The sequence below is a fragment of the Anolis carolinensis genome, chromosome 2 (assembly GCF_035594765.1).
Source record: "Anolis carolinensis isolate JA03-04 chromosome 2, rAnoCar3.1.pri, whole genome shotgun sequence".
In the NCBI taxonomy this organism is placed as follows: Eukaryota; Metazoa; Chordata; class Lepidosauria; order Squamata; family Dactyloidae; genus Anolis; species Anolis carolinensis.
In genome coordinates this window covers 175,332,298-175,358,361 of record NC_085842.1, presented here as the reverse complement: position 1 = coordinate 175,358,361, position 26,064 = coordinate 175,332,298, and the positions used below count along the sequence as shown (strand labels likewise).

General features: G+C 40.1%; 1 protein-coding gene across 2 annotated transcripts in view; it reads left to right on the top strand.

Moving 5' to 3' along the window:
- Nucleotides 1-26,064, top strand: part of pitpnc1 (phosphatidylinositol transfer protein cytoplasmic 1) — a 236,672-nt gene that overhangs the window by 196,740 nt on the left and 13,868 nt on the right. The window contains exons 7-9 of one of the 2 annotated variants that reach the window (XM_008116371.3): nt 167-322; nt 5,880-5,943; nt 23,273-23,391. In XM_008116371.3, coding sequence (XP_008114578.1) covers nt 167-322; nt 5,880-5,943; nt 23,273-23,391 — 339 coding nt within the window. The remainder of the gene's footprint in view (nt 1-166; nt 323-5,879; nt 5,944-23,272; nt 23,392-26,064) is intronic. The other variant, XM_008116369.3, reaches the window with a different exon arrangement.

Genomic DNA, 26,064 nt, shown 5'->3' with positions numbered 1-26,064 from the left:
ACTTCCCATTCTGGAAGTGAATTGGGATCTTTTTTCCCCTAACAGTTCATTTAAAATGTCTTTTATAAATACAAGGATTAACTGCTTGTCATTGATTTACTTTGTATACTCCTGTCTTCAACTATCTTTTTTTTCCCCTTCCCATTCCTTCTCTTTTTTTAAATAGGATCCTAAATATTTCAAATCAGAGAAGACTGGGAGAGGCCTATTAAAAGAGGGCTGGAGAGACACTCAAGAACCCATCATGTGTTCCTACAAATTGGTGTCTGTGAAATTTGAAGTGTGGGGACTTCAAACTCGAGTAGAGCAATTTGTTCACAAGGTGGGTCAAGGACACTGCTTCTCGGTCTTTGGCCATTTTGTCTCTTGAATGAACAGAAGCAGCAATGTGCGTAAGTTCGCCTCTGAGCTTACTCCAGGTAAGCTCTTGGCTCGGAGCCTATTTGATGCTGGCAAGTTTGTCTTCCATGCTCGTCTCCATGAACAAGAAATGAAGATTGGGAGAAGACATATTTTCTGATGGAAAGCATTGCATGAATTAAATGCAAGAACCATATGTGAGTTTGATACTCCAGAGCAGGGGTCCCCAAACTAAGGCCCGGGGGCTGGATGCGGCCCATTGAAGCTATTTATCCGGCCCCCACAGCACAAGGGTAGAAGGGGGTTGGGCTAAATGATCCAAGGGGTCTCTTCTTCTCTTACAACCCTTATTATTATTATTATTATTATTATTATTATTATTATTATTATTATTATTAACATTGACGCTGGGTGGCCATCTGTCAGGGGTGCTTTGCTTGTGCTTTTGGTGCCCAAAGGCAGAAGGCGGTTGGACTAAATGGCCCAAGGGGTCTCTTCCAACCCTCTTTATTATTATTATTATTGTTATTAACATTGACGCTGGGTGGCCATCTGTCAGGGGTGGTTTGCTTGTGCTTTTGTTGCACAAATGCAGAAGGGGATTGGACTCAATGGCCCAAAGAGTCTCTTTCAACCCTCTTTTTATTGTTGTTGTTGTTGTTGTTGTTATTATTATTCTTATTATTAATTATTATTGCTTGGTGGCCAACTATAATCCGGCCCTCCAACAGTCTGAAGAATCATGAATTGGCCCCCTGTTTTAAAAGTTTGGGGACCCCTGTTCCAGAGGAACTGTGACTATATTATTACTAGAAAATTTGTGTTTTTTCCATGAACTCTGCTGCACAAGAGTCAAGTTTGAGTTGTGCATTTTCTTCAACTTGTGTTAGTATTTTTTGAATATACAAAGGACTAATCTTCTGCTGGTCTGCACGCATAGTCAAACCGTAACAGATACTATTATTTTAAATTGGTAAAAGGTAAAAGTTTTCCCCTGACATTAAGTGTAGTCATGTCCGACTCTGGGAGTTGGTGCTCATGTCCATTTCTAAACTGGAGAGCCAGCGTTGTCCGCAGACACCTCCAAGGTCATGTGGCCGGCATGACTGCATGGAGTGCCGTTACCTTCCCACCAGAGCAGTACCTATTGATCTACCGTATATACTCGAGTATAAGCCGACCCGAATATAAGCCGAGGCACCTAATTTTACCACAAAAAAACTGGGAAAACATTGACTCCAGTATAAGCCGAGATACCAATAAAATTACATTAATTGAGGCTTCAGTAGTTTAAATGTTTTTGAATCTTTACATCAAATTGTAATTTAAGATATGACGGTTCAACTCTGATTAAATCATTATTTTCATCTTCTTCAATGTAAATTGTGCTTATGTATCCTTTTAATAATAAGAGTGAAATAATAAATATAATAATAATAATAAATGCAGTATAATAATAAATGTATTAATAATAATAAAATAGAGTAAGAGTAAAATAAATGTAAAAGTAACAACAATAATAAGAGTAAAATAATAAATGTAATAATAATAATTAATAGAATAAAATAATAAGTGTAACAATACCAATAATAATAGAGAAAAATAATAAATACAGTAAATCATATATACTTGAGTATAAGCCGACCTGAATATAAGCCCACCAGGACCCTCAACCGAGTATAAGCCGAGGAGGTTTTTTTTCAGTCCTAAAAAAGAACTGAAAAACTAGGCTTATACACTAGTATTTACATTTACATGTTTTTGAACTGCTAGGTTGGCAGAAGCTGACAGTGGAGCTGACAGTGGGAGCTCAGTCTACTTTCCGGATTTGAACCGAACCACCGACCTATCAGTCAGCAAGTTCAGCAGCTCAGCGGTTTAACACACTGCGCCACCGGGGCTCCTTTTTTAAAAAAAATTAAATTTGTATAGAATCATTATAATCAAAATATTATATTATAATAGGAGTGTGTGCATTAACAGATTAATTTAATTTATATCCCCACTAAATTTGAAGGACCTTCATGAAAAAATTGAAATAATTATTTGATATAGTCTAGTGCCTTAAGATTTGTTGGCGTGCAGCTACAAAAGGTTTTTAAAAGGGGGGGTTGTGGTGAAGAAAAAGTTGAGAACACTGCTCTGGATTTAAAATCTCTCCCCTGAAAGAAACATAAACATTTTTTCTAGGCCTACATGACATGATCACTGATTACTCCCCAGAACTATCTACAAAGCTATCTAGACAGAAACTTACACAACAAGAATGTAACTATCCTACATTCTTCTTTTTGATATCTTTCTACATGAAATATATTTCACTTGCTCACTCAAAGGTCTGGTTATAATTTATGTGCTGAAAAGCCTGCACATTTATGCTTATCTTAGGTTCAAGGTCTGAACAGGCAAAAGAGGAACTGGAAGAGAAAGGATATGCCGCAGAACATACTATGTGATGAGGAATCTCTCAGGCCCCTTCCACACAGCTGAATAAAATCCCAGATTATCTGCTTTGAACTGGGATATATTGCAGTGTGGACTCAGATAACTCAGTTCGAAGCAGATATTGTGGGATTTTCTGCCTTGATATTCTGGGTTATATGGTTGTGTGGAAGGGCCCTCAGAGGAGTATTAGAGTGTAAATGTTGCTCGTTTTCATGGCAAGCATGTTTCCTTCTCCTGATGCCTGATAAGTGTGATTCGTGTTCTCCCATTTTTCAAGGAACTTGGAATTGACTTCCCTTGAACTATGCCTGAATTCTTTACTTAAAAAAAATTCCTACCCTGCATCTCAAAAAGTGCCTCTAGTCTAGACTAGATGTAATACCATTTTAAAAATAAAATAGAAGTAGAAATAAATCATCAGCAAGAATTATGTGGTTTTTCTTTTAAGTAAAAATGTGCACTTTTTAAAAGGACTTTTACTACTGCCTTAGCTAATAGCCGCCTGATTTTGCTAAACGTACACCCCTTCTACATTGCCATATAATCCAGGTTATGAAAGTAGATAATCCACATTATCTGCTTTGAACTGGATTATATGAGTCTACACTGCCGTATAACCCAGTTCAAATAAAAAATATTTGGATTTTATATATCAGTTTAGAAGGGACTGTAGTCTTCCGGGATAAGTCCTTGCATCCAAGTGTACTGTATGTTTTGGTGATTTTTGCAAATTTTTGCTGAGAAACTTGGGGATGTTCTTGGAAAACAACGAAACAGACAGAAAGTGATAAATGTTGTGCTTTTATGAATTATGCAACATAAAGTGGCACAGTGCCATGTTCCCAGTACTGTTCCATCATGGATAGAAACATGTTTTCTTTTCTTTTTTAAAAAAAACAAACAAACAACCTAGCAACACTGAAACAATCTCTAATTTCAAACTGCATTACTTAGCTTCTGTGTAGTTTCTTTCTCCCTTGAATAAAACACAACTAGTACACAAGAGCTAGATAAGTAGGCTGGGAGAAAGGTTTCATATATGATTCATTAGGAAAATTTCACCTCTAGTCATAAGCACATTTTTAGCAGTCATCTTATGTCAGTAGCTGTGACAGTAAGTTTCCAGCAAAAAACAGGATGAGGATGTCTTTTATCCATTAGTTCATAACACTATGTAACAAAATTTCTTTTTTTTCTGTACCTGATTTTAAAGTGTTATTTCCTGTATAATAGTGCAGTACCTACTTTGAAAGTAGTTGTTACACTCCAGGAACTTCATTTTTGTGGCTGCCACAAACTATGTTGAATTGGTTGAGACTCTATGAGATATTCATTGAAAAACTATAGCAAGATGTGCTGCAGGATGTCCCGCAAAATCGTTTTTACAATGTAATAGATTTTTTCCATGTTTTTATGATAGAACCAATTAGGAAATGACATTTATAATCCATGAACAAAAATTGTATTACATAGGGCCCTTCTACACTGCCATATAGTCTAGAACAGTGGTTCTCAACCCGGGGTCCCCAGATGTTTTTGGCCTTCAACTCCTAGAAGTCCTAACAGCTGGTAAACTGGCTGAGATTTCTGGGAGTTGTAGGCCAAAAACATCTGGGGATCCCGGGTTGAGAACCACTGGTCTAGAATATCAAAACAGATAATCCACATTACTTTCTTTGAACTGGATTATCCATTCTACATAGTTTAATTAATTCCCACATTTTCTGCTTTGAACTGGATTATATGGCAGTGTGGACTTAGATAACCCAGTTGAAAGCAGATATTATGGGATTTTATGCCTTGATATTCTAGGTTATATGGCTATGTGGAAGAGCCCTGAGTCTATGCTGCTATATAATCCAGTTCAGAGCAGATAATCTGGATTTTATACAGCTATGTAGAAGGGGCCATAGTGTTATTTGAGGATACTAGCTTTCTAGCTGAACATTTTGTCCTGGATACTTGATTTTGATAATGCTAAGAGATACTGACCATCCCACTGACCTTCATGGTTCAGGGTATATTTCATCTTGAGTCATAGGACATGGTATTAGAAACAGATGTTGAACAATAGAGCACATCAAAGAATTTCAGGGGGGGAAACAGCAAACTTTTTGATTGTGTAGATGTTGAAAAACTATAGATTGCTCTTAAAGAAATAGGTAGACCAAATCCTTTCATTCACCTAATGTGTAACCTGTACTCTGGTCAAGAGGCCACTATTACAACAGAATCACTGAATGTCAAAATCAGAACTCTCCATGCCATTATAATTCCAATTCCTGTCCGTGGCTGTGAATGCCTGACAATGAAGAAAGCTGAAAGGAAGAAAATATACGAGATGTGGTGCTAGAGAAGCTCTGAAGATAATATGGGTCCTAGAGCAAGTCAATCCTTAAATCTCCCTAGAAGCCAAGATGACTAAACTGAGGCTGTTGTACTTTGCACACATCATTAGAAGACATGATTCACTAGAAGGTAAAAGACAGTAGGAAAGCCATGTTACAGATGGACTCCAATTGAGGAAGCCACAGTCGTGAATCTGCAAGACTGAGCAGAGCTTTTGACATAAGCTGAAGTTGACTTGATGGCAGTTAACAATTTCACTAGCTGCTAGTCCTGATTTCTTTTCAATTAACCACAACTAATCTTTAGGCCTGCGCTAGTCTATGTATGTACCTTTGATATTTTTACATTTCGGATCCTGAGTTTCAATCTCTTGAAGAACATTGACTTTTTATACATGAAATGAGCACATTCAGTGTTAGAAAAGAAAGCTGTACGAATTTAGTAGCCCCAAAATCTAGATATTCCCCACATCTGTTTGTATAATTGTCACTATCCGTTTCTGCAGTTGAAGCTGTTTTAAAGTGGCTGTTTGTTTACCTTTCAACAAATGAGCATGTAGATATTATACAATGTCTGCAGATAGTTTTATTTTTTTAGTTGAGGAAACATAGAAGCCTTATAAGTGTGCTGCTGTAGAGTCTTTGAAGTTTAAGTCAAGTGCATATGTATAGTTCTTAGCTGCTCTTATTATTCTTTTCTCAGTGAAGTCTTTATCCTTGTTACAGGTGGTCAGAGATATACTGCTGATTGGTCACCGACAGGCTTTTGCGTGGGTGGATGAGTGGTATGGTAAGTCATGTTTCCAAATGAATGCACACTATGCACATAAGAAATGTCTAAGGCCACACTCACTGTATGCCACACTTTTCTGTGTTCCAGTTTCTTTTGTTAAAACAGCCATCACTAGAGGATGATGGTTGTATTTCTTGCTTTTGATAAAGAACTCATTTGTCGCATTTATTTTCTTCATTGTCAAATACTTAGGCTAAGACATTACTGAATCTTAGGCTAAGACATTACTGATCCATGTTAAAGAATATGGTTTTAACCATTCTGTATGTAACTCTGTATTTTTGGTAACTTTAAATGAATGACTTTATAGACATGGCTACAATCCTGCAGCAGTGCTTCACACATCATAATACTTGTGTACATGCTTCTTTATCACCTTAAGGTTTTAGAATTTCCTTTCTAGCTCATGTTATGTTAAACTGAGACCAGTTTCAATGTACGAGAAAAATATGGTTTTGGAATTGGCTGAGATTCAAAGCCATGGGGCTTTGAAACTGAAACAAGTTGGTACTTTCTATTAGAATGGTTCTGCAAGGCTGGGATAGAACGAGAGCAATAGAAATCTGTACATTGAATAATAATAATAATAATAATAATAATAATAATAATAATAATAATAATAATAATAACAACAACAACAACACTTTATTTATATTCCGCCCTTCTCCTCGCAGAGTCTCAGAGCAGATTACAGCATATAAACCAGGCAAGGGCAAACTAAGCCCCGGAGGTTGGTTGTAACCCCCTGGGCACTCACCTCAGGCCAGAGGCGGTTCAACCACCAGGCCAACTAGGCATTTGCCTGTGGCACCATCTTGTAGGGGGCGCCGTTGAGGACCGGCCCCATGGCTTCTCTCCTCTGCAAAGCACCCAGGAATGTCTTCCCGGCGAGAAGGAAGGCGTTCCTCGGCGCTTTGCAGAGAAGAGAAGCGGATGCCGCTTCTCTCCTCTGCAAAGTGCCCAGGAACACCTTCCCCGCGAGAAGAAAGGTGTTCCTCAGCGCTTTGCAGAGAAGATAAGTGGCACCCACTTCTCCCGCTGCAGGAAAGCCTGGAAAACCACCTGCCCACGATTAGCTCCTCCAGTGCCAAGCGCTGCGCCTCGCTGTAAGTCTTCAGGGGTTGCGGGTCCCAGGAGCAGAAGGCCTGAAAGACCCTGATCCTCCCCTCCCCTCCCTGCTGCTCAGCCCCACCCCGGTTTGGGGGGAGGGGTGTGTGCCAAAATTTGGGGAGGGGACCAACATTGGGGGGGGGCGCCAAAATTCTTATTGCCTACTCATGAAAATTACCTAAGGACGGCTCTGTCTCAGGCTCTTCTCATTTACCCTGGCCCGCTGGATCTTAATGCAGAAAAGACTGGGGAGGAAGGCACACAGCAGCTGAGAGCCCTCTGAGAGCCCTCAGGAGACCCAGCCTGGGCTTCTCCTCTCAGCCCTTCCCCAAGCGGAGCAGCCCTTGCCGACAGACAGGCTTGAGGGGCGGCATCCCCTCCTTTCCTCCGTCCGCGGCTCTGAAGAGATGGGGTGGGAGAAGAGCCCTCTAGAGTGCTCTCAGCTACCACATGTCTCACTCTCCTCCCTGCATAAGGATGGTACAAGTGGCCTTGTCCTTAGAAGCCCTAAGAAGACATGCAACAGCTGAGAGCCGTCTGGAGTGTTCTCGGCTGTTGCTTGTCTCACCCTCCTGGCATAATGCTGAGAGGACAGCCCGAAGATCTGGGGAGGAGGATCGGGGCAGTTGCCGCATGTCTCAGGTTATCCATCCTTATGCCAAGAGGACAACCTGATGATAAACTGGGCCCTGTCCCGCCCCCTTCTGGTCCCACCCTCTCACAGGCCCTCTCCCTCCCAGACCCGTCCCACCTAGCGCATGCCCGGCCGCCCTCGCTCCTTCTCAGCCCAGCCCTCTTGGTCAGGCCCACAATGCAGCCTCAAGGCAAAAAAAATTGCCTATACCTGATAGAAACAGACACAGACAAACATTTGATGCCTTGTTACAATGAAATACAATGAACACAAATACACAGACAAAGCCAAAGGCTTGTCATCTCCAGCTCTGAGGGAGGTGCTCATCTCGATTTCAGGGAGCCTGCATTGTCCATAAACACCTCCTGGTTGTGTGATCAGCGTAACTGCTTGGAGCGTCTTTTTGTCTTCCTGCCGAAGCGGTACCTATTGATCTACTCACATGTTTTTGAACTGCTAGGAGCTAGAGCTAAGGTTAACAGCTGGAGCTCACCTCATCCCGCGGATTCGAACTGCCGACCTTCAGGTCAGCAGTTTGGCAGCACAAGGGTTTAACCCATTGCGCCATCACGACACCCCAACCTTGAAGACTCTTCCCAAAATCCAAACCATATTGTTATGTTATATCTACCACTGGTCTCTCATTGAAACTTACATTAAAGGTAAGTTATCTATGACTTGCATTAAAAGAAAAGCAAGCAAAGAGAAGCCAGCATTTTGAAAGCATTTTTTCTTTAAAAAAAGAAATATATACTATTTGGAACCCCTGGTTCTGATGTAGACCCCAAGATCAATTCATGCTTGGCGGTTATGCTAATCATAGTGCTAATAATGTTCTGACTATTACAGGCTAATGGCAGACATTAATAACATTAACATTTCCACATTCTACAATAAGGAGGCAGGTTTTTATTTTATATTAGGAAAGTAAAAAAAGCAGTAAAATCTGTCCATTATGATAATCTGGATGAATCAGTCATTGCCATTTCCCAAATGTCTAATTGTAGCTTAGAAACAATGGGTGGGTGGGGAGACAGTTAGATAAGATTCTGTCACCAGGAATGTAAAGTTGTGCTCCATTAAATCTTCTGTGACCAACTTCTTATGCAACTACTGCGGGCATATGATGAGTGTGTTTCATATTGCTTCCTGAGTTATTGAACTGTCGGTCAGAAAATCCATCAGAAACCTTCTGGCACACTGGCTAGTAATATTAATTCAACAATCAGTTCGCCCTGAAAATGGAAGTGTTGCTCCCACAGTATATGAATTTCCCTGTTTTATAATTTTATATTAAAATCTTGGAATGTTTTATAAATTAAACATCATCTGAAATTAATTTCTTACAGAAATGTAAGAAAACATAAAAGTGCCGTTTGCTAAGGAAATTGATTTCTCTTTCCTCACAGTATTTTGTAATTTGAAGGGTAGTTGTAGACCAGGGAAAAATCCTGAACTGAATAAGAATGAATACCACTTCCTAGTTTGCCAGTAATAGTTAGCCTTCCATAGAAGAGCCAAAAACTCATTTAAGTAAAATCTTCTCTTCAATGGTATATATCCATATGTACTTATGCAAGGCAATTTGACCTTTCAGTTGTTTGACTAAAAGTCTGGTTGTCTCTGATTTGTTAGGAACAAAGATTATGCCAAGACACAAAAGATAGCCGTTAAAAGTGTTTCTTTTAAGTGCCCAAAAACATCTACTCTCCCATAAAAATCTTGTTTCTATACCATGCTCTCAAGAGACAAAAATAAAGTAAACTTCATTAAAAGTAACATATGTTGTTTACTCACAACCTTCATGTATTCAGCATACAGGTACATAACTTGTCAATCCAGTTACAGATAGGTAACACAGGGCATCTTTCTTATAATCAAGATCAACATGAGTTTGCTCTTAACAGTCCAAAGTCTACATGGCATCTGATGTTCTGTGCTCTAATGGAGTCTAATATCTGAACAGTCTCATGGCTAAAGCATTTCTTTGTTCTAAAACTGAGTCTCAGATCTCAGCAGTCCCAGATCTGATCATGTGGTCTGCAGTCCCTCCCACAACCTCAAGAAACATAGAGTAAATGGAAAGCTGCATACCAAAACATGCATATACAATACAGTAAGCAAACTGAATCATATACAAACAAATTTCTAGTGGAGGCTTGGAGAAGATTGCTATTTCCAACACTAACAAAGCAATCCTAAATGTAAAGGTATGTTAGGAGGCTGATCTGTGAGATGTACCACAACAGAAATAAACCACTGAAGTGGGAGCCACTAGGGTTGGAAAAGGTATTGTGTCCTTGGATATTATATTGCCAGCAACCCCAAACACAGAACTGCAACCAGTGAGATGACATAATTGTACCCCAATTATTTAAACAAAGACTTGAGAAGACATCCAGGATGGTGCCAGTGTCTACAATAAGACAGATACTTATTTATTATTTACAGTATTTATATTCCGCCCTTCTCACCCCGAAGGGGACTCAGGGCGGATCACATTATAGGGCAAACATTCAATGCCCATAAACACATCAAACAGAGACCGAGTGTCGGGACCCAGACTGCAGAGCACCAATAACCAAACACAGAGGCCAGAATCTATCTAATATCTTTATTGTAGAAATATATAAAGTTAATAAAAGCAAGTGTAGAAAATAGTCCAGAAGTAGACCTTTCAAGGAAGGTCAAAATTAGTCCAAAGAAACAATGTCCAATATGAAATATTAAGGTCCAAAGTTGTAATCCAGCAACCGAAACACTCACTTTGCCAAGCAAAGTGAGGGGAGATGACAAGGTCCTTTAGTCCATGAAACTTAAGCAAGGCTAGGAAGCAGAACTTGATTCTTGGAACACTAGGCTTATTTCAAGGCAACAAGAAACGAGGAGCAAGAACAGGATCCGTGGTAAATTCGTGGCGAGGTCCGGGAAGCAAGGCAAGGTCCGTGGAGCAAGACAAGGTCCTGGGAAGCAAGGCGAGGCTGGAAACGGGAACAAAGGGCTTGGACGCGGGAGTAGCGTAGTCCACACACAACCTACTCCCGAAGCTGACGAATTGACTCCGCAAGATTCCTACGTGGGCAAAACACCTAAATAGGGTCTCGTTTCCCCGCCAAAGAACAATTCTCTGGGGAACCAGAACCGAAAGCCATTCTCTGTGTCCAGATGCATGACTCCCTAAAGTTTCCCATGGGAAGCAGGCTTAATCAGCTGAATGCCTGGCAGCGATCCTAGCGCTCCTGCGAGAAGCCTCCTGAGCGCTTTTCTGTTGTTTATAATAATCGCGGCGAGAAAATGGGGGAGATTTCGGCTCAAGGCTTGTTTGGCAGACTTCTGGAAGGCAAATCTCCTGCAGGTGCAAGGGCTCCAATTCTGGCTGAAAAAGCTCCAATTCTGGCTGAAACGGTGGGAAACCGAAGTTTTCCTCTTCATCTGTCACAACAGTGTTAGGAACAGGACTACATGGCCCATGAGTCATCACACCGAGACAGACAGACGCAGAGGCAATTTAACTTCTCCTGAGGGGATGTTCGATTCTGGCCACAGGGGGGAGCAGCTGCTTCATCATCCACTCTGATGGCACTTCCTCATTCCAGGTCGTAAATTAGTTAAACTTGCCTTCCCACTTTTTTTTATAAGTGGTACCTTATTTATAAGTGGTACCTTATTTCCTACTTGATAGATGCAACTATCTTTCGGGTTGCATCGAGCAGGTCAGCAACGAGCAGGGGCTGTTTTTTATTTTTAATTGACAAGTGCTCACCCCGCCACAGGCTGGCCTCAAACTCATGACCTCATGGTCAGAGTGATTTATTGCAGCTGCTCAACAGCCTGCGCCACAGCCCGGCCCCACAGCCCGGTGTGGGGGGGAGGACTTCCCTTCCCCCCCCCCCCCCCCCCACGCACTCTAGAATAAGAACTTTGGCTAGCAAGTTCCTGCAGTCCAGTTGGCTGGTGGAAATGAATAGGATGTCCACTGGGGCAGATGAATCATTATGGAGCAGAATAAACATTTAACTATTAGGCATATCACTCACCAATTTGAATAGGTTGCCACCATCCAGCAAGACCCCACTGGGAAAGGATGCCACAATGCATTCTTCCCTTTCTCCATGCTCAACAGTATAAAATATAGGTTTTGGAGAGTTTGGTATCTGAAGGGTACAGTGTCAAACAATCTAACACCCTGTCCGTTTGTTGATAGATTAATTTGTAAAATGCATATGACTGAAATCAATTCATATAAATCGTATGAGCTTACTACAAAATATGCTTCTATTTCACATTTAGAAGATGTTCTTGCCAAAGAGGAAAACATTTGTTTGTCTTAGCACATACTTTTCCTCACCTGCATTTAGTTTGCTTTGTTTTGAGATTGGTCACTTGGAGAGAAGCATGGGCTTAACCTACAATTCTGATCACTGCTGGTAATTTATTCCATTGGTGAGTTCCATCCAATTGTTAGATAAGCCAAAGTACCTCAAGTACTGTGGCTCCTAAAGATCATGCCCCATAATATCTCAAGGGGTATTTTAATCTCCTTTGCTTCTAAATCTCACACATATGATATACTGTCTTTTTTTCCCATTAAAGCAGTATCCATCCCCTAAAACAAAGCACAAGGCAAATAAATTAAATGGCAAATAGCTCCTTCCTAGCCCTTCATCTGTCATACCCGCATTAAGACTCAAGCACCTTCTACACTGCCATATAAAATCCAGATAATTTGCTTTGAACTGGATTATCTGGCAGTGTAGACTCATACAATCCAGTTCAAAGCAAACAATGTGGATTATCTGAGTTGATAATCTGGATTATATGGCAGTGTAGAAAGGGCCTCTGTCTTTCCTCTAATCTTCCCTACTTTTATCCCAGGACCAAAACTACTGAGAATGTCTGCCAAATGAAATACTGTCTTTAATATAGTATAGTAAGAAGCCTTACTAATGTAAGTATAGTCTTATTAATGTAGTATAGTAGGAGCCCCCGGTGGTGCAGTGGGTTGAACTGCTGAGCTGTCAACTTGCTGACTGAAAGGTCGGTGGTTCAAATCCAGGGAGCGAAGTGAGCTCCCGCTGTTAGCCCCAGCTTCTGCCAACCTAGCAGTTCGAAAACATGCAAATGTGAGTAGATCAATAGGTACCGCTTCAGCAGGAAGGTAGCGGTTCTCCATGCAGTCATGCAGGCCACATGACCTTGGAGGTGTCTTTGGATAACGCCGGCTCTTCGGCTTAGAAATGGACATAAGCACCAACCCCCAGAGTCAGACACGACTGGGCTTTACCTATCTAGAAAGCCTTAGCTGATGAAGACTGTTGTCTACTTCGACTAAACATTTAAAGTATTCTGTCACAGACAGCCATCATGATTTAGGGGTTTGAGCACTGGGCCACGACTCTGGAAACCAAGTTTCTGTTCTCCTCTCACCCATGAAAATGACTTGAAGGCACACAACAACAAATTCCAAATAATGTGCAGTTTCTTTTTCTATAGAAAAACAGCCTTGGGTAAAGCCTACCTAAAATGTTCCATTTCTAGTTCATTGGAGGAAATACTTGTAAACGTCGGAATTCAAGTTAGAAAGAAAAATGCTGAGTAGGTTACAAAACAACAAAAATAAAAATAGAATATCACAACAGAGAATATCATCTTGTACTACTGCAAAAAATTTAACAGCTTCATGGAGAAAATTCAGAAGGGCTTGGACAACAATAGAGCTTAACATTTTTAATCTTCAAAGCACACTTGTCACATTAATTGCACTTGTGGACTGTGAAATAAGGATTATTATCTGAATTTTTCAGTTGAAAAAAATGAAAGGAAACGATTAGGTGACTCCGTTTAGAGGAAAGTAAGTGTTGGGACCAGGATTAGTTCTGTCAACTATCTGTCAAGGAAAATTAACTAATAAATAGCAAGGAGAAAGGTTCTTTTTTGCACAGAACTGCCCATCTGAAGTACATTTTATATAGGGAAAAATCAAAAGTAAAAGCCTTTGCAACTTCTTGAGACTTTTTAAGTTCCATGTGCTCCCTCACTATTTCATCTGGGCTATTTGCTTCAGGTAAATCTGAGCTCCACTATTTCACAATATAAGAGACAGCTGCTCGTTCATCCACTTTCATTTTACATGTAAGGTAGAAAGTGGCAGCCAGAATACAGGCAGTCCCCAAGTTACGAACAAAATAGGTACTGTAGGTTTGTTCTTAGGTTGAATTTGTATCTAAGTCAGAGCAGGTATTTTTTAAGTGTAACTCCAGACAAACAAACAAATAAATGCATGCATGCTTTGGACAGCATAGGGAAGGGTTAACACCCCTGTAGTGTTTGTTTGGTTATCTGTGCACCTGTTTAGAAGATTTCACCTCACTTTCCATCCCGGTGATAATTGACTTTTGAAAAAAATGGTTCCCTGTGGAAATAAGGAGTGGTGATAAAGCTTCAGTTGAGACACCTTTTCCCCATGAAAGCTTCTCCAGGAGTGAATTTTCCTTCTGAGGGGTAAATTTCTCTCATTTCCTGTTGTCTCACCCCTGTTCTTAACTATGAGACATTTGCAAGTCGTATGTTTGTAACTCGGGGACTGTCTTTAATACCATAGGTATATGTGAAGGCTATATTTGTACAATTATGAGAATGAGCACACAAAGATACTGTGGGACTTCAGAATCCAGACTGACAAAGTTCTGGAACACAACACACCAGATATCACAGTTGTGGAAAGGAAAAAGGTTTGAATCATTGATGTTGCCATCCCAGGTGACAGTTGCATTGACGAAAAACAACAGGAAAAACTCAGCCGCTATCAGGACCTCAAGATTGAACTTCAAAGACTCTGGCAGAAACCAGTGCAGGTGGTGATGGGCACATTGGGTGCCGTTCCAAAAGATCTCAGCCGGCATTTGGAAACAATAGGCATTGACAAAATCACGATCTGCCAACTGCAAAAGGCCACCCTACTGGGATCTGCACTCATCATCCGAAAATACATCACACAGTCCTAGACACTTGGGAAGTGTTCGACTTGTGATTTTGTGATACGAAATCCAGCATGTCTATCTTGTTTGCTGTGTCATAATAAAATAACAACAACAACAACAACTTTATTTATATACCGCCCTCTCTCCTCGAGAGCACTCAGGACAGTTTCCAACATAGCAAAGAAACCATACAACAAATTAAACATAATAAAGAATAATAAACATGAAACAAGAAAATACAATTCAAAACAACCACAAAAACTAAAAAAAAGTTACAAAATGCTCCTTCAATGGGGCCAGATATAATGACAAAGGCTTCAGAGTGGGCAAAACCAACTATAAAGTACTAGGCAAGACAAGTGCAACAGAATATCATAGGGCCGGGAAGTGGGTAAAGTGCTGAACAGTGTCCTAGATTATAATTGGGGGGGGGGGGGGGGGAGAGAGAGAGAGAGAGAGAGAGAGAGAGAGAGAGAGAGAGAGAGAGAGAGAGAGAGAGAGTAGGACTAATCCAGCTAAAAAATCTGCAGGAACCACCAAGTTTTCAGATCCTTGCGGAAAGAGGATAGTATAGGGTCTTGTTTGATCTCTCTGGAAAGGGCATTCCAGAGTCGGGGAGCCTTCACAAGTGTCACTTCCCCCTGTCCAGTAGCACATTTATTCTCAGCCAAAGCCTGCCTGACATGGAAGACCCTACTAGCAGTACTATTACTTTCAGCATAGCCCAGGGGTCCCCAAACTAAGGCCCGGGGGCCGGATGCGGCCCATCAAAGCCATTTATCCGGCCCCCACAGCACAAGGGCAGAAGGGGGTTGGGATAAATGACCCAAGATGTCTCTTCTTCTCTTACAACCCTTATTATTATTATTATTATTATTATTATTATTATTATTATTATTATTATTATTATTTTATTGTATGACACAGCAAACAAGATAGACATGCTAGATTTCATATCAGAAAATCACAAGTCGAAAACTTCCCAAGTGTCTAGGACTGTGTGATGTATTTTCGGATGATGCGTGCAGATCCCAGTAGGGTGGCCTTTTGCAGTTGGCAGATCGTAATTTATTATTATTATTATTATTATTATTATTATTATTATTATTATTACTATCATCATTGAGGCTGGGTGCCCATCTGTCAGGGGTGCTTTGCTTGTGCTTTTGGTGCACAGAGGCAGAAGGGGATTGGACTAAATGGCCCAAGGGGTCTCTTCCAACCCTCTATTATTATTATTATTATTATTATTATTATTATTATTATTATTATTATTATTGTCATTGAGGCTGGGTGGCCATCTGTCAGGAGTGCTTTGCTTGTGCTTTTGGTGCACAGAGGCAGAAGGGGATTGGACTCAACGGTCCAAAGGGTCTCTTCCAACCCTCTTTATTATTATTATTATTATTATTATTATTATTATTATTATTATTAACATTGAGACTGGGAGGCCATCTGTCAGGGGTGCTTTGCTTGTTCTTTTTGTGCACAAAGGCAGAAGGGGGTTGGACTCAATGGCCCAAGGGTTTATTATTATTATTATTATTATTATTATTATTATTATTATTATTATTATTGACATTGAGACTGGGAGGCCATCTGTCAGAGGTGCTTTGCTTGTGCTTTCGGTGCACAAAGGTAGAAGGGGATTGAACTCAATGGTCCAAAGGGTCTCTTCCAACCCTCTTTATTATTATTATTATTATTATTATTATTATTATTATTATTATTATTATTTATTGCTCGGTGGCCATCTATAGTCCAGCCCTCCAATGGTCCAAAGGATTGTGAACTGGCCCCCTGTTTAAAACGTTTGGGGACCCCTGGCATAGCCATATGCTCCAGAGGACCATGCAGTCCCAGCAGCACAGTAAGGGTGTCCCCAGTAAGCTCGCATTGACTCAAAATGTATTGATCTTTCGTTGCTATATGCACCTGATCCTTTAAAACTATAAGGATAAAGGAATTAAATGTAAGATACTGACTCTGCATAAATGCCTGAATGTCCAGGATAGCAAGGCTATTTGCTTTCACAATTCCCTGCCTCCATTTATAAAATTTATTAATGCAGTAAAAGAATATAATGCACATTCTAGCTAAGATAAACAGTGCTAGAATGAATTCATTGTATGATATAAACCCCACATGTGAAAACCTCTTAGCAATAAGCTCACACGCTAAATCATTCTCTGCCCAAATCTGCCTCTTTCTCTTTCCACTGCAATTTATCCTTATTAAAATGAATTAGGATTATTCCTGGAGTTCTTTCTCAAGACTGAAGAACTGTGTCACTAGATTATGCAATTCTTGCCTAAGTAAAACAGGCCAAGGAATGATTTTTGTTACAGCAATAAATCAATGTACTGCATTCTGCCACAGTCTAGCCTGCAGGCTCCGCAGACATATCTGACATGGAACTGTAGCTGTTGAACATTATATATTCTTTCATGGCTATGGAATTTTTAACATTAAATAGAATTTTAAGATTAATAATTACCTGGGTTAGCATTTTGTAAATTAAATATTCATGATAGTGGGAATAATTAATGCAAGAACAGTCTTTCAATATTAGAGCTAGTGTACATTTCATAATGTAAATTTATATTTGAGAAGATTTGATCTTCTGACCCCTTTGAACCCAGTCAGGAACAAAGGAGGGGTATAAATCCAGTAAGTAAATAAATAAAAATGTTGGAGAAATACTGCTCTCATCGTGCTACATGATTGCCTAGGACTGATGAGAATTGGAGTTCAAAAACATCTGGCAAGCCCTAGTATAGATAAATTTCAATTAATTATCAATTAATGTATTATTAATTTAATGTAATAACATTGTAATTAATTTATATATGTGAAGTCAGAATTGACTGTTTTCCATCAACGATTGGGTAAAGAATACTGTATCAGTACAAAAAAATCCATGAATTTCCTTAATGGGAAGTGCACCAATGACTCCATACTATACCCATGGTTTTGGGGGAAAAGATGAACAGGAGAAATATCATAAAAGATATACATAAAGCAAATACTTGTTTTTTTAAAAAAAGAAGAAAAACTTATTTTAAAATATCATTTCTATTAATAATAAATTCCCACATTACACTCCAGGCTCTTGCAATCTCACACTTACTGTACTAATTTTTACTGGATGTAACGGCACTCCATGCAGTCATGCCGGCCACATGACCTGGAGATGTCTATGGACAACGCTGGCTCTTCAGCTTAGAAATGGAGATGAGCACCAACCCCCAGAGTCGGTCACGACTGGACTTAACGTCAGGGGAAACCTTTACCTTAACAGCAGCTCTACCATCTAAGTCTAGTAGGCAAAAATCAAATACACTTAATGCTCTTCTAGCTTCCACTGACTTTGGTGGGGCAGATAATTGTGTGCTTACAACCCTTCTGCTGAAATGCACCGAACTACCTTGTGTTTATATTGGCTACTTTATGACCTTTACAACCCATAACATTAAAACAAAATGAGCTAGATCAATTTTGTGTGGATGAGAAGTTTTGCTACTATCTTAGCCAGAAATGTAAGCCGGGCATAAGATGATATAATACTCTCTTACTGAGCACGGAACGATCTGAAAGCCCATCAGGGCCAGAGACCAAAAGCACCTTATACCCTCAGCCTTCATCTCTCAGTCAGAAAGGGAACGAGAGAACAGATCGCTCAGGCTAATAAAACATCTTCATAGACATATAATATGAAAATGGTATAGGAGGAAATTTTTACCAACATTAATCTTATAATGATAGAGTGTCCATCCCCCCTATAAATGCACTCTCCACACACATCCCCCCTATAAATGCACTACTAACTGTATATGTGCACTGGTAAAGGCTAGACGGAGAACTCAAAAATGGTGCACAACTCATGAGTTTTCCAGCATTTCATAATATGTTTTGAAGCTGTCATTGCCTGTGGGACTCACATTCAATTTGTAGTTTTATGTAGTGCTTTGCGCTGTACCCTGGCAGAGGAAACCAGGCCCCAGAAGAGCAGTCAGAGCTTTTGCAATAGATGCAACAGATGTGCGCAATGTAATTGGACTGTTGTAGGCCTCTATTAAATAATGCCCATGAGTCAGCCCCACTCCTGCCCTTCCTTTCTTTCTTCCTTCCTTCCTTCCTTTCTTTCTTTCTTTCTTTCTTTCTTTCTTTCTTTCTTTCTTTCTTTCTTTCTTTCTTTCTTTTTTTGGTGGTATTCAAAGATTGAAAAGAAATCAACAGTAGCTTTAGCAAATGAAGGGATAAATGCATATTCGTACAAGAATACACAGAACCTTTTCACAAGATATATTTGGGATTATATTTTGGGTTCCTTCCAGTATTATGCAACCAAACCTCCGCTCTTTGGGTTGAACTTCCCAACACTTTCTTTCATGTGTTGTCAAAGGCTTTCATGGCCAGAATCACAGGGTTGTTGTGTGTTTTCCGGGCTGTATGGCCATGTTCCAGAATCATTCTCTCCTGAAGTTTCACCTACATCTATGGCAGGCATCCTTACAGATTCTGAGGCAATATACGAGGGTTGAATGAAAAGTAAGTAAGTAACTTTATTTTTCTATCCCGCCACCATTTTGGGCAATGGCCCAAAAGCAATAAACAATGTACAGCAAATAAAAACATATTACAATAAGTAAAAACACAGTAAAGTAATGCCTCCACCTTCGTAACTCCTCAACAGATGGCAGTACCAGTATGTGGCAGGTACTGGCTTGTTCAGTAGACACTCCTCTACAGTTCCATTTGGCGGGAAGCCTTAGCATTGAATGGTTGTGTTGTTAAAGTGCAAAGTATTGAACCCTGCGCAGACTATCAGTTAATGCGACTTAAGCAACATACAGTCATTGAATTCTTAACAGCAGAAGGTGTCACCCCAAAGGATATTCATCAGAGAATGCAAGCTGTTTATGGTGATTGTGTTGATGTGAGTACTGTGCGTCATTGGGCGAGTAAGTTTGAAGATGTTGAGGTGGGAACATCTGATTTGCGTGACAAACAAAGAGTTAGACGTCCTGTGACAGCAATCACCGAGTTTCACAAGCAAAAGGTTGACAGATTAATTCAGGACGATCATCGTATCACTCAGAGAGAAAATTCAAGCATAATCGGCATTTCACAATAACGTGTGGGTCACATTATTGCTTTGCTTGGCTATCGGAAGATCTGTGCATGATGGGTACTGTGAGACGCTGCTTGTGGAAACAAGCAGCGTCGACTTCTTCCATGACGGCATCAGAAAACTTGTTCATCGTTGGGAGAAATGTATCCAGTTGTCTGGTGATTATGTGGAAAAGTGAATAGTGGTAGTTAAAGAGCAGATTCTAAGGATTATTTCTGCTTTTGATTTATTAAAATATTCCCATCCAAACCCAAGTAACGAAACTGGAGGCATTACTTTTCATTCAACCCTCGTACCTCACAACCTCTGAGGATGCCTGCCATAAATGTGGGTAAAATGTCAGGAGAGAATACTTCTGGAACATGGCCATACAGCACGGAAAACACGCAACAAGACTTTATTTCATGACCTTCCAGAGCAGATTGGCAAGAGAGGAGCCATTCCTCTAACCACCCATGGCTGTTCTCTCGACCGTTGATCACTGTTATATTTCTCACCCATATACAGGTTGGGTGGGTAGGTAGGTTAGAAAGAGAGATACATTTCAAATCTCTCCAACCTTCCTTTTCCAGGATGGAAACTGGGACCCATGTAGTCAAACGACATCAGAACGTGGTTTGGCAAATATTTATTAATGAAGACTACACAAACTAGAAGAGGTTGCGCCAGTTGACTTTTGCCTGAGTCCACGAGATTTTGCCTCTTCCTCCCCTTTCCCTCCCACTGTGTTAATTGAGTGTAAACTACTTAGAAATCATTTTACTAAAGTAAGCCAAGGGGAAGGTGGATAAATGGGCAGAGGAGAGAGAAATTGGGTGGGCATTTTATAATCTGCTGAAGAAGTACGATGACAAGGGATTAATTGGGACTGTGTCTGCCAAATCAGAACAGTATAGGAGTGTGCATTCTCTGTTCTCTGCATAATTGTCTTGTCATTGGATGTACACTCCTCCTTGAAGCTTCACTCCTCAGCAAACAAATTTCATTTTATGTTTGCAAATAAGACAACAGATGTCCATTACCAGAACGACCCCCAAAAGTAAACTTTTCCTCACCCACACAATGGCAGGTTTATTATCAAGCGATTAATAAAGCAGGAGTAGGAGACTGGATGCTTGAGGCAACTTGGAAGCGTGGCAAAGTTGTCCCGGTGAAATCATTATGTAAACATCCCCTTTGAGAAGCATAAGCACTGCAGTGGGTTTGTAGCCTTTCTCTGCAACGTCAAGTTTGGTCTCTGGCAAACCTGGGTTGCTATCACTTGAAAATTACTTTAAATAATTCAGATGTGTAAGTGATGTAATGTTTGTTGCAGTAGTAGCAAAAAAGGATTGTTTCAAATATATCCTAATTCAGTCCTCACTTTTCCTCAATATATTTGTTATATGTTCAAGGTGCACAGCGGTTGATGGTATCAGATAAACTAAAAAGAATATTATATAACAGCAGGATTTGGCTTACGCCATTTTTGTTGACCCAAGTGCTTTATCCCTTTCAATTCACACTAATCCCTGATGCTAAACTTGTTTACTCAAAAGTATTTCCATTCCATGGGTCGTTATTTCCAGGTAGATATATATGGGAATGCACTCTTAATATGCAGTAACCTTTGACATACATTATTAAGAAAATAGAACTTGTATTTTGCTTGGCAAAAAAATGCTTCTGATCATGCATTTTCCATTGCTTATAAGCTTCTTTGGTTAATGATGTAATGCTCCTTCATTCTAAGTGGTGGGGAGAAAAACACACTAATATTAATATAGGGTAATCCACATTTTATGTCAGTGGAAATATAAAATATTATAGTGACATCATATCATATATTGGGCTAATAGCCTTTTCTGCTCAATCTTAGCCATGCTAATTTAGTGGAATATAAGGGAATGTAAGAACACTTCTCCTTTCAAAGAGAACAGGTAACCTCTGCATTGGGAAACTGCCTATGCATGCATGTTTCTGCAGATTTCAGAACATGCTGAAAGTACATGTACCACACACATACCCCGTCCAGTGTATTGGAGCTTGTTGGCATGTTGCATTATTGGATAGCTCAAAAATGCAACTTTTGGAAAATGGAAATCTCCATAACCTTTTTGGAGATTTTATGATCTTTGGAAAGGGATGACCTTGTTAGAAGTTACAACCTTTTGAAAAATAATGCCATAACCTCTTGGTAAAAAAGCATGACCTATTCGAGTCATAGCCTTTTGGGAAATGGCATTCATGCAAGGCAACCAGGTTTCTCAGCTCTTAGATATCACTTTGTTCTGTTGGGAATAAAGATATGCCAGTGCCAAAAACATACATATATATACAGCAGTTTCAGAAGTGTTCCTTTTTAGTTGCCTAAAAACATTGACTCTCCCTTAAAACCTCTTGGTTTAAATCATGCTCTCAAGAGACAAAAATAAGTAGAATTCTTTAAAGCCAACATAGTTGGTTTACTCACAAACTTCATGTATTCAGCATACAGGTACTTTTCATATCAATTCAGTTACAAGTAGATTTGAAGTAGTTTTTCTGTGTAGGTAAGACAGGGCATCTTTCTTATAACCAGAAGTCCATAATCTAAAACATCTCTCAGTTCTGAGAGTCTAATAGAGTCCCTGTCTAGTCTGAAAGTTAATTGAAGTTTCTAAGCATACTGTTGCTACTGAAGTCTAAACTGAACTGTTTGTAAAATGGAGTCTGATTCCTGAACAATCCCAGTTTTGATCACATGGTCTGCAGCCCCTCCCACAACAAAGAGTTAAGGTAAAATTGCATACCAATACACACATATACAATACAATAAGCAATTATATACATAACAAATAACTAGTGGAGGCTTGAAGAAGGTTGCAATTTTGAACCGCAACCTTCAGATCTATATATATTTAAAATTTTAAACTTTTTGGAACAAAAGACAAAATTTCTAAATTTTAAATTGACTTAATCTGTTATTCACCAGCATTCCATAATAACCTGCATATTTTCTGCCTTCCCTAATTTCTCAAATTTGAGCTGTGTACTGTTAAAATAATAAATATATGTTGTTGTTATAAAGTATAATGTGTCATTAAACATAATACTGTAGACTTTCGTTGGATTGTTTCTGACAAGGTAAGTACATTCCTGAGCTGCTCCATAATCCTTCCTATTTTTTTCCAGGAAATCTTCTAAAAGCATTTTAGAAGATGTTTGCCTCTAGCAAAGCCTGCACCCTGCACCCTCTTGCCTCGCTCACTTCACAAAAATACCCCAGCTTCCAAGCATTCCTATACAATCTTTTCCTCCAAATTAACCATCTCATACCTTCCTTGGCTGGTTTAACTTAAACTGTCTTAACAAGTGATTTCCCCAAAAAGCTTCCTGCTTTATTGGCTTTTGCTAGAAAGATATTTTCCTCGAAACCTTCACCCTTTTTTAAAAATTAAGATCTAGAATGAATTAATAGAAATTCCCATCATCTTGAACTTTTTTCAGATATGACTATGGAGGATGTTCGAGAATATGAGAAAAGTATGCATGAAAAAACGAACATTAAAGTTTGCAATCAACCTTCATCTCCTGTGGATGAAATAGACAGCCATGCCAAAGGAAGTGTATGTAGTGTCTTGAAAACTATCGCCTCCTCTCTCCTAACACAAGGAAAAGACACCCCCCCAAAAAAGTCAAATTGTACATAATGATACCAGTGGAAAGAATAAACCTGATGGAAATCCAGTCTTTTTGTCTGGAGCCGACTGGGTGATTTCTAGAGATGTTACAACGCCACCCCATCCTCCCTGACAAAACTGTTTTTCATTGTTCAAAACTTTGGTCTGTGCCTCAGACCCCTTCCACACAGCTGAATAAAATCCCACGTTATCTGCTTTGAACTGGGATATATGGCAGTGTGGACTCAGATATTCCAGTTCAATGCAGATATCGTGGGTTATTCTGCCCTCAGTTTTGGTTTTCTAATATTTGTAAAATAAGGCAAGGAACAAATAATGATGCCTCTTCTACACTGCCATATAAAATCCAAATTGTCATCTTTTGAACCACATTATAAGAGTGTAGACTCATATAATCCAATTCAAAGCAGATAATGTGGATTATTTGCTTTGATAATCTGGATTATAAAGCAGTGTAGATGGGGCCTCCGATGGATTAACATAGTTGCTGCACTTTTCAAATGTGTCACAATTCCTGGTTGGTTGTTTTGTTGGAGTAAAGGTTGTAAAACTGGAGTATAAAGTTTTAAAAATACTTAGGCTGTGTCTACATTGCCCTATATCCCAGGATCCGATCCCAGATTATCTGCTTTGAATCTACACTGCCAGATAATCAGGGATAGGAAGATAATCTGTGATCAAATCCTGGGATTTAGGGCCGTGTAAATCCAGCCTGTCTCCCACAGAAAAACAAAACAGCAAGGCTAGAGTTAAGTGTGGTGCACCAAGTGGCAATGTGACATTCCAGTTTAACATGCCAGCTGGAGCAGGATTATACAAAAACGGTCCTCGTGCAGTCCTTTCCACCAAGGTCCATGCTGCAATGTACACTCTGACCCAGAATTGTTCTCCAGGAACAGACTGCACATAGTGACTCTCCAGTTAAATTATAGCTGGCTTCAGAGCACAAGAAATTCTTGTAGGTTAGATCTCTGATGCAGCTTGGTGGTAACTTCAAATCCCTATGAGCATTCAGTTTGCACTAATCTGAAAGCAGATGGAAGAGAGTAGAGATATTGTGATTATTACACAGAGGAGAACAATGAAACAAATGCCTTTTCTCTCTGTAGTCACGATCAGTGGGAAGGGAATACATGTAGAGGATGAAAAACTACGGTTAGGTGGATCTGTAATTGGCTAAGCGAACGAACCCAAAGGGTGCTCACCAATGCGTCGTCTTCATCTTGGAAAGAAGTCACAAGTGGAGTGCCGCAGGGTTCTGTCCTGGGCCCGGTTCTGTTCAACATCTTTATTAATGACTTAGACGAAGGGTTAGAAGGCACGATCATCAAGTTTGCAGATGACACCAAACTGGGAGGGATAGCCAACACTCCAGAAGAAAGGAGCAGAATTCAAAACGATCTTGACAGACTAGAGAGATGGGCCGAAACTAACAAAATGAAGTTCAACAGGGACAAATGCAAGATACTTCACTTCGGCAGAAAAAATGGAAATCAAAGATACAGAATGGGGGACACCTGGCTAGACAGCAGTACATGTGAAAAAGATCTTGGAGTCCTTGTGGACAACAAGTTAAACATGAGCCAGCAATGTGATGCGGCTGCTAAGAAAGCCAATGGGATTTTGGCCTGCATAAATAGGGGAATAGCGTCTAGATCCAGGGAAGTCATGCTCCCCCTCTATTCTGCCTTGGTCAGACCACACCTGGAATACTGTGTCCAATTCTGGGCACCACAGTTGAAGGGAGATGTTGACAAGCTGGAGAGCGTCCAGAGGAGGGCAACTAAAATGATCAAAGGTCTGGAGAACAAGCCCTATGAGGAGAGGCTTAAAGAACTGGGCATGTTTAGCCTGCAGAAGAGAAGGCTGAGAGGAGACATGATAGCCATGTACAAATATGTGAGGGGAAGTCATAGGGAGGGGGGAGCAAGCTTGTTTTCTGCTGCCCTGCAGACTAGGACACGGAACAATGGCTTCAAACTACAGGAAAGGAGATTCCACCTGAACATCAGGAAGAACTTCCTCACTGTGAGGGCTGTTCGGCAGTGGAACTCTCTCCCCCAGACTGTGGTGGAGGCTCCTTCTTTGGAGGCTTTTAAACAGAGGCTGGATGGCCATCTGTCGGGGGTGCTTTGAATGCGATTTCCTGCTTCTTGGCAGGGGGTTGGACTAGATGGCCCATGAGGTCTCTTCCAACTCTGCTATTCTATGATTCTATGATTCTATGAATCTTTTTCATATGGGACATAACATAGCTCTCCGGGTCTATTTTTTAAATTCAAGGTTTCCATTTCTAGACTACCCCGCTGCATCCAATTCTGCAAGATCGTACAATATTGGGCAGGATAGATTTAAATGAATACAAATTCTAAGAAAAAGCAGAGTTCTTTAAATGGAAAATTGGAAACTTTCCATCCATTCTCCCAAGGTGTTTTGCTGTCAGTTCAGCCGTTGAAGTGAAGTGACTGTGAAACCATCAGCAGAACTCCGCACAATGTCTGTGCTATATCTGGCCCTATTCCACCCTTTTCTCCAGAAAACATTTGAGTGGCTTCCAGCCATTGGACTATCAGTGGTTCTCAACCTTTGGTCCTCCAG